The sequence below is a fragment of the Bos javanicus genome, chromosome 1 (genome assembly GCF_032452875.1).
Source record: "Bos javanicus breed banteng chromosome 1, ARS-OSU_banteng_1.0, whole genome shotgun sequence".
In the NCBI taxonomy this organism is placed as follows: Eukaryota; Metazoa; Chordata; class Mammalia; order Artiodactyla; family Bovidae; genus Bos; species Bos javanicus.
In genome coordinates, this window is record NC_083868.1 from 95,160,719 (window position 1) to 95,175,353 (window position 14,635).

General features: G+C 39.4%; 1 protein-coding gene across 8 annotated transcripts in view; it reads right to left on the reverse strand.

The window, feature by feature from the left end:
• FNDC3B (fibronectin type III domain containing 3B) overlaps positions 1-14,635 on the reverse strand; it is a 356,072-nt gene that overhangs the window by 24,221 nt on the left and 317,216 nt on the right. For all 8 annotated transcript variants that reach the window (XM_061415723.1, XM_061415747.1, XM_061415714.1 and 5 more), the window contains one exon: positions 6,407-6,619. In XM_061415723.1, the coding sequence (XP_061271707.1) occupies positions 6,407-6,619 (213 nt within the window). The remainder of the gene's footprint in view (positions 1-6,406; positions 6,620-14,635) is intronic.

The window sequence follows — 14,635 nt, forward strand, 5'->3', positions numbered from 1 at the left end:
CCCATTAATATGAACTCAAAATGATCTAACCTGCTGACCCAAAATGGCCTGTGGTCCACAAATGACTGCAAATGGCAATTTCGAAATATCACAAGTTAACAGCTGCTGGTAAGCTCAATGCAGCTATATTTCTTAGCAATGCCATGTCATTACCTTCATTTTTTCTTAATTTCTCTGGGTTGTGTGTGTGTGTGCATTCCCTACATTACTGAGGTTATCTTCGGGATGGAGGATGTTCAAAATAGGAATGAATAGCATGTGCCCTCACTCCACCAAGAACAGAGTCCCGCCATTTCTATGCAGAAGCAGGTGGCACCAAGTAGGGGCATCTGAGGCAAGGAAGGTTCTTTCCCTAAACTGGTTCTTATGTTGCTGAGAGTACCAGTTTGGAGACTGAACACTCAAGTGCCAAGAGTGATTTCCAAAAGACCATGAGGAAAGGCGTTAATTTCCTAACCCCCATGTTCCCAGCTCCACACGGACCTTTTGGCTTATGAGTAACCAGACTGCAATACATTTGGTTATGCTTCTTTTCTAAGAAATAAAATGTCACTATAGCTACTGAAGAAATTCTGTACATAGAATAAGATTCCTGTTTTCATCTTTTTTTTTGTCCACACTGCATTTGATATATATCAAAAAAGAAATTTACTTATACTCAAAGCAAGGATGACTAGAATCTCTAAGGACCACCTGAGAACTTTGCAACTCTATTCTTTTACTTTGCTTTCTAATATGTGCAGGGAATCTCATCTTCAAGCGTATTCTCAGTCTTCCAGATTTTTATTAATCTACTTTTATTTTAGTGGCCTTGCCTCAATCTTATCTCATTTAGGAAAAACTGGAATGGAAAATGCAATCTACTTCCACTCTGGTACTTATTTTTTAAATAGAAATTCGATTCTTAAATAGAAGAAAAAAATGTAGTCTGAATTCTACTTCTGGTGCAAGTAAGATCTCAAATAGTTCATTTATTACCTGTCACCTCAGGCTGTGCTTAGAACACTGAAACAAAATAAACTAGTAATACTTTACATTTTGCATGATGAATTTTTATGCTCCCTTTTAAAGAAATAAAAATCCCTTTCCCCCCCCATCAGTCAGGGACTGAAGACAGGTATCACTAGCTTCATTTTGTAAATGGAGAAACTGAGGCAAAAAGAAGTTAAGGGACATGCCTCTAGTCATTTAGAAATTCAGTAACGGATGTGGGATTACAACAGAGAATTGACATCCCTGTCCAGAACTACAACTGCCTTCCGGTGATTGAGGGTTATAAAAATGCCATTTACCCAGCAAGGATGGTCATGTGAATTGGAGACTGATCCAGAGAAGCAAAAGGAAATGAACACCAAGGGTCTTTTGTAGGCCCTGAGTTAGTTAACATCTATTTCATTTAATTCAACAATATTCTCTGAGAAATACAAGCAGGAGTTTGTTCTATAATAGGCGTGTGCTCACTCCTGGAGTGCTCATATACTGTGGCCACTTTTATTTGTTGCCCAGTGTGTATTTTTTTTACGGTTTCTTCATGCAGGTTACTTTTTGTCCCTCTCTAACAGTGAACTGGCAGTTATACTGCACACATTACAAGCCCCCGCCGCCAATTTTGCTGGCTAAAGGGAAAAGTGTCATGGGCACAAGGGCTGATTTAAATGGAGAGCAAGTGGCAATTATCCAGTTCTGTTAGAGCCCTCTCCCCAATCCCCACTTGGCTGGAGCCTTGCTTTAAAATACATTGGCTGTCTGAGTAACCTGAACAACAGATTAACCATAAATGCATTCCTGGAACTTAAGTTCCTCTTGCCTCAGTGCTGTGTACAATTATCAGGAACAGGGTCCCACAGGGTCAGGATGAGAGTCAGCATCAACTCAAATTCTGTTAGGGCAGCATCAACATTTTGTTTCAGTAACACAGACAGATGCAGCTTCAAAATCATCATTACAACATTATACTTTTAAAATGCATGAGCTGATCTTGTTATTCTAATCCCTGTATTAGGTTAATGCAGTATTATGAAAATGTTTACTTTTGGATATATGTTTTTCTTGCATATAAAGGAAACAAAGACATTTGGATCTGTGCTAGATCTGTTAAGAATAACAGAATTAATCACTCTATAGCCAAACTAACATAATTTTTGTTTTTCTGCTGAAATTAAATAAAATCTCTTGTGCTATCTGCTTGTTTTTTCACATTTATTTATTTCCTCAGCAAGATAAGCTCCTTATAGGCAGGCTACATACCTCACAAGACCTAGCACGCTGTAGTAATTTAAAAAAAAGCTGATGATTGAGTGATCATAATCTAAGTGCTAGGGATAAACTTAGTCCTGCTTTGAGGCTGCTGCATAAATATATAATCAGTGATCTTGGACTGGGAACCTTGTGGGTCAAAATCTTGAATATGTGGGAAACAAATGTCTTGTTCAAGGGGAAAACTTTCCACACAGCAAGTCCCAGTGAGCCGGATGAATTCTAGGTGGACTTACCTTGAAGCAAGGATTTGGGCAAGGTGCCCTACTGGTTTCCTTTTATTTACATGGAGTAGTAGTGAAAGTCTCTCAGTCGTGTCTGACTCTTTGTGACCCCATCGACTACATACAGTCCATGGAATTCTCCAGGCCAGAATACTGGAGTGTGTAGCCATTCCACCTTGTCCAGGGGATCTTCCCAAACCAGAGATCGAACCCAGGTCTCCCGCATTGCAGGTGATTCTTTACCAGCTGAGCCACCAAGGAAACCCTTATTTACATGAAGCAGCCCAAAGTTTAAAAAAAAAAAAAAAAATCCAGTGTAAAAGTACCAGAATAGAATGCCATTTACATGAAGATCCAGGACATTCTGTTTCCTGAAGATTATAGCTTTGGTTTCCACCCAGTCCTGAATCCTTATCGCTGGTCTCCATCCTGAGGCTCTCCGGTGTGAGGTTATATGGATTGATACTCTTTTAAGACTCATCCAACCTGTTACCTTCTGAATAAGCCCTCTCTGTTCAATTTTCGGCCTAAAGCATATGCCATTCTCCTACCTTCCCTCAACACTCTGTGCTTATGTCAGTCTTTCAGCCTTTCACACTATGATCTGCCATCTCTTCTACCTATGCCCACCAGACTGTCATCTATTCAAGAACTAAACAATGCTGATAAATGCCTTCCACTTTGCAGGTGCTCAATAAATAGTAGTGCCTTTTTGAGGGTTTGAAAATACATTTTTGGCCAAACAGTATACTTAGAAATCTCTGGGCCATGTCAGATTTTTTTTATTGTGAGCTCTATAAATTAAACATAATAAACCAGCACATCATAGATGCAAAACCGTAGGGGTTTTGGCCATTAAGTGGTCACTCTTAAGGAATGTTAGTATCTTTCTTCCTCTATATCAAAAGTAGAAGCTAAAATATGAAGAAAAAAAGAGAACACTCTCTAATCATTTACAAAAGACACCTTTTTGAATAGGATTTAGCTCACAAAGAATCTACAGAGATTCACGGCTTTAAGGTGAAAAAGGTGGGAGTTTTTCTGGACTAGAGTTCAGCTTCTAGTTCAACTCCTTTATTTTATGGATATGGAAAACTCGGGAGCAAGAGTTTAGCAGCTGAAATCAACTCAACTCTTTAATCTGACAATTACCAAGCGCGGCGTTATGCATTTTCATTGTTCTGCTGCTGCTTCATGTTTCAAGACTCAGATTACTTGCATTGGCTGCCAAGGACAGTGGTAAAACTCAGACACTGTGGCACTCCTTCCAAATGCCCACAGTGACCGGTGAGCCAGGCAAACATGGGAAAAGAAATATTTTGAGAGCTGACAGCTAAGTAAGTACACGAACACCACAGACTCTGATTCTCACCTTGGCCACAGAAGGATATATGATATTTTGCCACATCTATAACAGAAACTAATTGGTGGTTAATGAAATCAGTACACTGCTAAAGAATGTGAACACTTTTCCCAAAAGCCACAACTAGAAACCACTCTAGCAACCACAATTTCAATTAAAAAGACAGCTGTCATTTTGGAAGAAAATGCTGTTCCTTTCACTGGATAGGCCAAGTTTTAAAGAACTTCAAGGGGAGCAGAATTGACAAAGACCTAAGCACAACTATTATGATCTATCCAATGCCAAGTGTTTCTCCCTAATCTTCAGGAGTCAAGAGTCAAAGTCAAAGGCTTGGATTCATGGGACCATTCACGACAACAGTTCAGTTTCAAAACAGTGAAGAAGGTCATCTTCAAACTCAAATTAGGCCATGTTCACCCTTTTAAATCACAGGAAAATAATTCCACAAATAGAATGAGAATTTATTACGTTCTCTATCCCCATCACTTTGATAACTTCTCAGAATACTGACAAATCTAATTTAGAAAAAGATAAATCTGGACTCTAGCTCATAAAACTAAGAAAAATACTATTCCTAATGGTGAGTTTTCTTAAACTGCCATTTAAATTTAGGCAAGTCATTTATTTAACAAGCCAGGTTTTTCCCTTTTTTTATGAGGGAAGAGCATGGACTGATTACAAGGGTTTGCACTCTTTCCTGTCTGACATATCCAGATGTCTCACAACAGCGTTCTTCTTTGGACCAGCACTCACAGAGCCTCTGTTCTAAGCCTCTGTACGGTTCTCTGCACGAGGCGCCTCAGGTCACTGCCTTGCATAGGACAGTGCAGAGCTGTCAATCTCCCCATATTCTTGGAGGTAACAGTAGAGGCAGCTGCGCAGGGAGGTCATGAGGTGCTGGCTCAGATCCCAATTCTGCCACCAGCTTCAACAATGATTCGGAATTTTGCTGTTTTTCTAAATAGTACAACTAGGAGGTATTCTCTAAGGAAGGTTCTCAGGACCACCAGTGTAAGCCAAAAGCCCAGGAAAAAAAGACCCATTTACAAATGTCCCCAAATGCCAGCTCAATATATTTATCATGATTTCTGTTAGTCCATAGTTTCTGTTCTTGCCAGTAAGGTTGAGGAGTCTCCTGCCAATAAAATAATAAGCCCGTGAAAAATGCAGCCAAAAGCACATGGCATGGTAAGATGAATGATCTTGTCTGCAAATGAATATGAATTTGATCTCTAATGAATCTCCCCAGAAGAAGCCTTACTTTTTCTGTTCTTTCTATACTAGGACTCATTTCCTAAAGGATGATCACTTTTTGTTCTAAGTCAAACTATTGTGTTTTCTAGGTCTTTCAATGTCAAGTTCAAACGTGACCTGTTTCTCAAAGCTGTTCCTGTTCTTTGCAACCAAAGGGTCTCTGCACTTTATTCCCTATGTCTGCCCCCTTCAAACTCCCAGAGCACTTTTCTCCAATTCCGCTAGTGTTCTATGACGACGTGTAGGTTGATATCATGCTCCTGGAGACAAGGCAGGGCCTTCCTCTTGTTCCTGGTCTCCACTGAAGGCCCACCTTGCAACAGTGCCTTCCACACAGCGGACTCCACTGAGCGGACCTGAATCGAAGGGCCAGTGCAGAGCGGAGATGGAGGTTGGAAGGGGTCTTAAAGAACCAGGTCCCCACATGAAAGAGCAGGGTACCAGGATGCACTAAGGGGAAATGACAGAAACACTTCCACATACCCTGATTTTTGCTTCGGCAGGTGTGTGCAGGAAGGGGCAGCATGTCTACCCCAAAAGGCTGTCTTGGTTTTATGGTGATTTCCCACCTCCTTCAAGCTGAGACTCTTGTTTGAACTTTTGGTACCAGAACTTTCTGTCATTAACTTTTGCTCCACAACTGAATTATTCCTAAATACAGGTCAGCTGCCCATCTTCTGATCGGCCATTCTCAGAGGAAATGAAGTTAGGTTAAATAAATACTATGTGAAAGGCTGGATTTGATTTCTGTCACCAAGAGTGTTTCCTGAGTATGGAATCTTATAAAGAATCTCCTATTTGCTCTAGTTAATTTGATATTATGTTGCACTGCCCATAGTTACAGAGCACAGTCCCCATCTGTACATCACCACAGCTATTTCAGACTGGTAAACATGTTTGTCCTGATGGTTACTGAATATTTAAAAGAGGTTAACATCCCTTCCTGAGTCTTATTTCCCTCTGCACTCATGACTAATCTAACACTATTACACAGCAGGGACTTGAATTTGACCATTTTCCTTTCAGAGAATTTATCTCCATTTTTCTGGCTTTATGAAAGGAAAAAACAAACAAACAAACATGTATTTATCATCTATAGGGAAATCAGGATCATTAGATTCTTAATTTAGAAAATTCCAAAAGGAGGATACAACTTTTATACTCAAACTTAATACTCAAGTGCAGGACCCAAATACCAGGAATCCTTTCAATAAGGATGAGGAGTGTTTCGGAGGCCAGAAGAACTGGGAAGACTTCATCCCATAAGCCAAAGTCATGGAGATTTCGGATGAACCCCTAGGCCCCTCACCTCTTGTTTCTGTCCTCCAGCTGCAGCGTGTACACCATGTCATCAGCAGCGTGCGTCTTGGCGTTACTGTCTCCCCATTTCAGCTTCAGGCTCTGAGGCCCCGCAGCAGCACATTCAAGCCTAGGAGGCAAGGGTGGTAACGGCCGAGTTTTTGCTTTAATGAACTGACTAAATGGTCCAGCTCCAATTTCATTTATGGCCTGAATTCTGATCCTGAAAAAAGAAAACAAATCACAAACACAGGCTTAAGAACCAGTGATTCCTCATTTGAAATCAACATTGTATGTCATATTTCTTACTTGCTCCTATAAAGTAGTATCATGGAATAAAGGAAAACCAGTTAAAATAATCAACACAAACAGTAATGGGCAGCTCGGAAGACACATTATCTTTTCCATTCCTAAACCAACAGCCCAAAACAGCACATTTTCAAGATAGTTCTTTAATTAAAAAAAAAAAAAGACCCTTGTTCAAGGGAACGTATACTAAAGACTTTCATATTTTATTCTGGCTACCCTTTAGCTGCCTCATCAGTTTTGGAAGTAAACAAGCTATAAACAATAAATGAAATTATAAGTGAAAGAGGAGAACAAGAGAATCTTCTTCAGATTTTGACAAAAAGGACAACAGCTCTTCGATAATGCATTTTTCCTCCTCTGTCTCCAGCCTCACCCAACAATCTCTGCTAGTCTCTAACCAACATCAAGTGTGCAGACACTGCTGGTAACAGAGTGTCATTCAGAAGTGTAGAAATCTAACTGGATGCTTACTGTGTGCAGTGTTATGGGTAATAAAGACACATTAACACTGCTCTCATGGTCAAGGAACTGAAAGTCAAACAAAGTGTGTCTCCCCAGGTGGTTCAGTGGTAAAGAATCTGCCTGTCAATGCAAGAAGATGCAGGAGATGAGGGTTTGATCCCTGGGTTGGGAAGATCCCCTGGAGGAGGCCATGGCAACCCATACCAGTATTCTTCTCTGGAGAATCCCATGGACAGAAGAGCCTGGTGGACTACAGTTCACAGGGTTGCAAAGAGTTGGACATGACTGAGCATGCATGCATATATAATACAATATCCCATCATCATTCCCATTTTTATTATTCTTCTACTTGCTTACTGATTAACTGAAAAATTTCTCCAAGGTCATCAGACAACACATTGATGGCACTGCCCCATCTTTCTTCATCCTCTACACCCCTTGCTGCAGTAAGTACACGTTACTGAAGCTTGTCTCCTCCTGGCACTGGGGGAGCCTACAGATGCCTGCAGAGGCCTTCCTCCTCTACTTCTCAGAGTAAAGGTCTCAAACAAGCCCCCACCCCAATCTCTCTGCTCTTCCTCTCCCATAAATGGACAGTCCTCTCAATAACCTCAGCCTCTCCACAGCTTCATCCACATAAGACCTTTCTCAGATCTGCCTCTCCTCCATCTCTTCATGCCTTATTACTAGGCCTCCAGTGGAAACTTGCACCCAGAGCCCTTGCTAGGTACACACACATTTTATTCAGCTGAACCAGCAGTGTGGTATCCCTAGATCTAAAAGTTTCAACATTTAAACCTGATGTGAGTTTGAAACAGTGTTTCAAAACCCATGATAGTAAAAAATACAGTCAAAGAGAAATTTTCAGGAAACAGATCAGTTTAAAATATTCTTATAATTTAGTTTTATGTACATCTGTCTCACAGCAATTACTGCTTATGTTTAAATAGAAAATATCATTACATATTACAATACCTAAATCCATCATATGACTGCAAATGAACCTTAATTCTTCAAATTTAAAATTACATAAATTCAGCAAGTCAATTTAATAATGCCTGCAAATTGTTAAGAAGAAAAAAAATAGATTGGTTCCAGGTGAGATGGAGTAAGCACACACCACCCTTTCTCTCCCACTGAACGGAGCTATTAAACCTGGACAAAATAAATAAAGCAGCCATCTAAGAAGAGCAAAAAGGAAATAGCAGCTAAGGATTTGGGGAAGAAGTCAAGCTATCACCAAACCAGCAGTGAATTTACCATTTTCCCCCCTCCATCATCTCCTGGCTTGGACTCAATATAGCCTAAAATCCAGGGAATTCTTTTTTTTTTTTTTCTTTTCTTTTCTACATTGTCTTATTCCTCAGCCCTTAGCCTATTCCATCAATTAACAGCCTAAAGAAGAAAAATCACATGATCACATCCACTGATACAGAAAAAGCATTTAATGAAATCCAACATATATTTATAATAAAAATTCTCAGCAAACTAGGTATAGAAGGAAACTTTCTCAACCTGAAAGGGGAACTTACAGAAATACCTACAGCCAACATTACACTTAATGGTCAAAGACTAACTGGAAGATCAGAACAAAGCAAAGATGTCTGCTTTCACCACTCCTATTTAACATTAGGCACAAGATCCAGTTGGTGGGGGTGGGGTGGGCGAAAAGACAGAGATGATAAATAAACGCCAAGACACAGCTGGGACTACTTAAGACCACCTAAATAGAGGCATACTGTGGTCATGAATTGGAAAACTACATAGAAAAATGGTCAATTTTCCCAAAACTGATCTATAGATACAATGTAACTGTAATAAAATTCCAGCAGGATTCTCCTTAGTTGATACAGATAAGTTGATTCTAAAATTACATGGCAAGGCAAAGGAACTGAAAAATATTGCTAACACAAATCTGAAAAATAATAAAGTTGGAAGAATCATACTATCTGATTTAGGACTTACTATAAAGTTTACTATAAAGTATCAAGATAGTGTGATATCAGACAGACACAAACCAACAGAAACAGACCAGCACAAATATGGCCAATTGATTTCCAACAAATTTGCAAAATTAATTCAATGAAGAAAGAACTGTCTTAACAACCGATATTGGAACAACTGGATATCAAAACCAAAACTAAATCTCAATGTAAATTTCATTCAAAAGTTAACTCAGAATGGATCATAGATCCTAACAATAGAATGCAAAATATAAAACACTTAAGAAGAAAACAGGAGGAAATATGTGCTACCTAGAATTAAAGAATTTTTAGATTTGATGTGAAAAGCATGCATCCAGAATGCATCGAAGACCTTTCAAAACTTGGCAACAAAACTAAAAAATGGACAAGAGACTGGAACAAACACTCCACTGAAGAGGACATACATGTGGCAAATAGGCACACAAAAATACGTTTAACACCATTAGCCATTAGGAAAATGCAAATTAGACAACAATGAGATGCTACTATCTTTCCCTAATAACGTGGATAAAATTTAAAAATGCTTAATACCATTCTAGCAAGTATAAGTAACAGCTGAAACTCCCATATTTTGCTGCTGAGAATGCAAAATGGTATACAGTAACACTGGAAAACAGTTTGCTTAGAAAGTTTCTTATAAACTTTAGCATACATTTATCATATGATCCAGCAATCACACTTCTTGGGCTGTACTCTAGAGAAATTAAAACATTTATGTTCACATAAAAACCTGCACATAAATGTTTATACCAGATCTGTTCATAATCACCCAAAACTGAATGAATATCTGTATCAGTTTGGAATGTAGCCAACACTTAATCTCTGATAAAGTATAGCTAAAATTCTATCACAAAGAGCCTCCTCAGATTCTATTAATCTAGGGCTTCATCAGGTCTCTCTTAGGTAATGCAATGTGAGTCTCTCGACATAACATTCAGTTCAATTACTCAGTTGGGTCCTACTCTTTGAGACCCTATAGACTACAGCACACCAGGGTTCCCTGTTCATCACCAAACCCTGGAGCTTGCTCAAACTCATGTCCATTGAGTCAGTGATGCCATCCAACCATCTCATCCTCTGTCGTCCCCTTCTCCTGCCTTCAATGTTCCCAGCATCAGGGTCTTTTCCAATGAGTCAGTTCTTTGCATCAAGTGGCCAAAGAATTGGAGTTTCAGCTTCAACATCAGTCCTTCCAATGAATATTCAGGACTGATTTCCTTTAGGATGGACTGGTTTGATCTCCCTGTAGTCCAAGGTACTCTCAAGAGTCTTTTCCAACACCACAGTTCAAAAGCATCAATTCTTTGGCACTCAGCTTTCTTTATAGTCCAATTCTCACATCCATACATGACTACTGAAAAACCATATTAATATGTTGCCTAGGTTGATCATAGCTTTTCTTCCAAGGAGCAAGCGTCTTTTAATTTCATGGCTGTAGTCACCATCTGCAGTGATTTTGCAGCCCAAGAAAATAAAGTCTATCTCTGTTTCCATTGTTTCCCCATCTATTTGCCATGAAGTAATAGGACCAGATGCCATGATCTTAATTTTCTGAATGCTGAGTTTTAAGCCAACTTTTTCACTCTCCTCTTTCACTTTCATCAAGAGGCTCTTTAGTTCCTCTTTATTTTCTGCCATACAGGTGGTGTCATCTGTATATCTGAGGTTATTGATATTTCTCCCTGCAATCTTGATTCTAGCTTGTGCTTCATCCAGCCCAGCATTTTGCAAGTGTACTCTGTGTAAAAGTTAAATAAGCAGGGTGAAAGATACTGCCTTGATGTACTCCTTTCCCAATTTGGAGCCAGTCTGTTGTTCCATGTCTGGTTCTAACTGTTGCTTCTTGACCTGTATACAGATTTCTCAGGAGGCAGGTAAAGTGGTCTAGTCTTCCCATATCTTTAAGAATTTTCCATAGTTTGTTGTGATCCACACAGTCAAAGGCTTTGGTGTAGATAATAAAGCAAAAGTAGATGTTTTGCTAGAATTCTCTTGCTTTATCTATGATCCAACAGATGTTGGGAATTTGATCTCTGGTTCTTCTGCCTTTTCTAAATCCAGCCTGAACATATGGAAGTTCTTGGTCACATACTGTTGAAGCCTTGCTTGGAGAATTTTGAGCATTACTTTGCTAGTGTGTGAGAGAGTGCAATTGTGCTGTAGTTTGAACATTCTTTGGCATTGCCTTTCTTTGGGATTGGAATGAAAAGTGATCTTTTCCAGTCCTGTGGCCACTGCTGAGTTTTCCAAATTTGCTGGCATATTGCAACACAGTATTGAAAGACTACAATAAACTCTTCTTTGCTTCCCAACATGAGTCTTGTAAAATAGCTGTATGGTATTAATGTAAGAGTTTTTTCCCTATTATTTGAAAAGAAAGAAATTTTTCTGCAACTAGAGAGGAAAAGTCTTTCTAAAAAGATAGTCATCATGGTGGTAGAAATTATTCCTTTTTTCCCTATTGAGGAAAAGGGAATTAAGCTAGATCTTTAAGTTTCAGTCTTTTTCCAATGGTAAACAAATCTCCTCACCTACATGGTTTGTGTGAATGTCTTTCTACTGTCCAGCGTGCTATTCCTTCCCTTTATTCTGTGCAGAGGTATTGCTAGAGCCCAGAGACCAAGATGCTTCCTTCCATCTGCTTGCCCGTAGTCCTCCAGAGCCAAGCACACCTTGTATTCAAGGTGATCCTACTGCTTTGCTCCATGCAGCCACAACAGCCCTTAGCTACATCAGTAAGTAAAAGAAAGTGATGTATAATGGGGTGCTTAAGATTGCTGTTCTGACCAAGACAAAAACTGAGAGGAAATTTCAATCATGTAAAAGAATTAAAAAATAGTTTATAACACACAAGTATCAAGACATAGAAAGAAATGTAGATTTAATATTTAATTTCTTTTGTAAATTCATTTTCTTTGCAAGGCCCCCACAGTATTTTGGTAGGTAGTGGGCTTCTTATATCTGTAGCTCTCTGGCTCTCAGAACTTTTAACTCAGATGTATTTGGTAAACGTATTGAATATTAGCCATAAATATTCCCACCCACCCACCCCAAGAATAAGAATGTTATGATAGCATTTTAACTCTCTTGAGCAGTGAAGCCTCTCTGGCTACTCTGTTAATCACTTTGGTGACTGCAGGGAAATTATCTAACACCTGTAAAGTAACAGTTTCCTTCTCTATAAAATGGGAGTGATAATATATTTGCTGCATTTACAAAGAGGATTACTTATTTAAGATAAGCAATGTGGGAAGCATTTTTCTATTTTTTAACTTTTTATACTTCGCCATTCAAACAAAAAAGGAATCCAGGTGGCCAAAAGCTCTCTGGTAAACTTTAAAGTGCTAATTTATGGAGTTATTATTTTTATGACTTCCTTTCAGACCGTATTCCTCCCCAACAATGAAGAAAAAGTGCGGGGCGTCCACACGAGAGGCACTGCATTGGGCATGTGAAAGCCATGTCTGCATTTTAGTTGTATTACTACCACCACTGCACTTGAGGAATGTGCTGATACCATCTGTTTCTCCTTTCTCTAAATTATTGTCAAGGACCCAACAACAGCTAAAAGGACTGCCTTCTTTTTAAACCGTCCTCAGAAGGTGAGGTAGCAGCCTGGGAATGGGTAAAATGTTAACAAAAACCTCTGCAACAACAACCCTGAGGACTTGCTCTGTTCAAGGGTCTGTGCTATGGAGTCAGTTGTCCCTTGGTACCCGTGGAGGGCTGGTCTCAGGACGCCCAGGGTTACTAAAATCCATGATGCTCAAGTCCCATGTATAAAATGGCACAGTTCAGTTGGCCTTCCAGACCACAGATGTGGTGAGATGGCTGTTTCTCTTGCTTTTAGAGATGAGGAAACTTCAGTTAAATAACTTAAATGATACAGTAGCTAGTAGGTGCTGAAGTCTAGATTTGATACGTGCAATACTATCACTAATTTCTACCCTGACCCTTTGTCTATTTCACAACTGCAGAAACTGCAGCCAGCTAGGTTCAGTCATTTGCACTAATCCTCACAGCAGATACAGGTCAGATCTGGGTGTGAAGCTGGTCTTTCTAGACTCAAAGTCTTCATGTATTAACACACCATTCCCTCCAGGTATATCCTGAACCAAACACAGCTTCTTCCAACCAAAAGATAATTTTAATTCGAACCACACTTTCAATTCAACAACAACTGCCTTTTGCCAATGAAATAGACATTTAGAACAGTCAAATTTCCTTTCACATTATTAAAACTGTTGGCCTTGGAATGAACTGTGTGTATGTGTGCTAAGTTACTCCAGTCGTGTCAGACTCTTTGCGACCCTATGGACTGCAGGCTCCTCTGTCCATGGGATTCTCCAGGCAAGAATACTGGAGTAGGTTGCCATGACCTCCCCCAGGAGATCTTCCTGACCCAGGGATCAAACCCATGTTTCTTATGCCTCCTGCACTGGCAGTGCGTTCTTCACCACTAGTGCTCCGAGGTGGCTCAGGTGGTAAAGTATCTGCTTACAATGTGGGAAACTTGGGTTTGATCCCTGGGTCAGGAAGAACCACTGGAGAAGGGAACGGCAACCCACTGCAGTATTCTTGCCTGGGAAATCCCATGGACAAAGAAGCCTGGTGGGCTACAGTCCATGGGGTCACAGAGAGTCAGACACAACTGAGCAACTAATATACATACATGCAGCACCACCGAACTACCTGGATTTTAAAATATTTGCTTCAATTTATTCAAGCAAGAAAATCTGTTTCAGTAAAAATGCATGCAAAACATTTTCCCCTGTGGCTGATGCACTGACCTAATATTAATTAGTTTAAAGTGACACTCAAAACTGAAACAGAACTGAGGACTTGATCAAATGAAGCCATGTCTTCTTGCAATTGGTAAAAATATTAAAAACTCTGACTCTAGAAGGCTGAGAAAACTGAACAAGGACTAAGGAAGCTAATATTTCTGGTGTTTTGTGATGAAAATGCAGTGTATGAAAATAATTTCCTAATTCCAGTGACAACTCACCTAGGACGGATGGAACCAAATACTATCTTGAGGAACAATTCTAAGAATTAACCTCAGAAAAAACTGATTTTCAAGTTCTATTAAATTAATTAGTCTATCCCAAACCTAAACTTGACATGTTCTCTCTTTCTCACTGAATTAAATGTTAATCTTGACATTTAGATAGGATCTATAGCTTCCCCCCGCCCCAAACATGCAATGTATGTCAGTTTCTAAAATCTTAAGCTCTGCAAAGTTAAGTACAAGGGAAATGGAAGTGTTCTTTCCAATGCAGGAAAGTCATTTAACTCGGCCATCTGAATTGATGTGAAAAATCTCTTCAAGTGTCTGGGAGTTTGCAATATCCATCAGTATACTGATAATACTGATTCAATAAATCAAATTAAGAAGTATATTCTTTATAAATTTTGACTGGACTTTCATTATTAAAATATCTGCTACTTTTAGATCTCAAATACATTACTGCTTCAGAAGA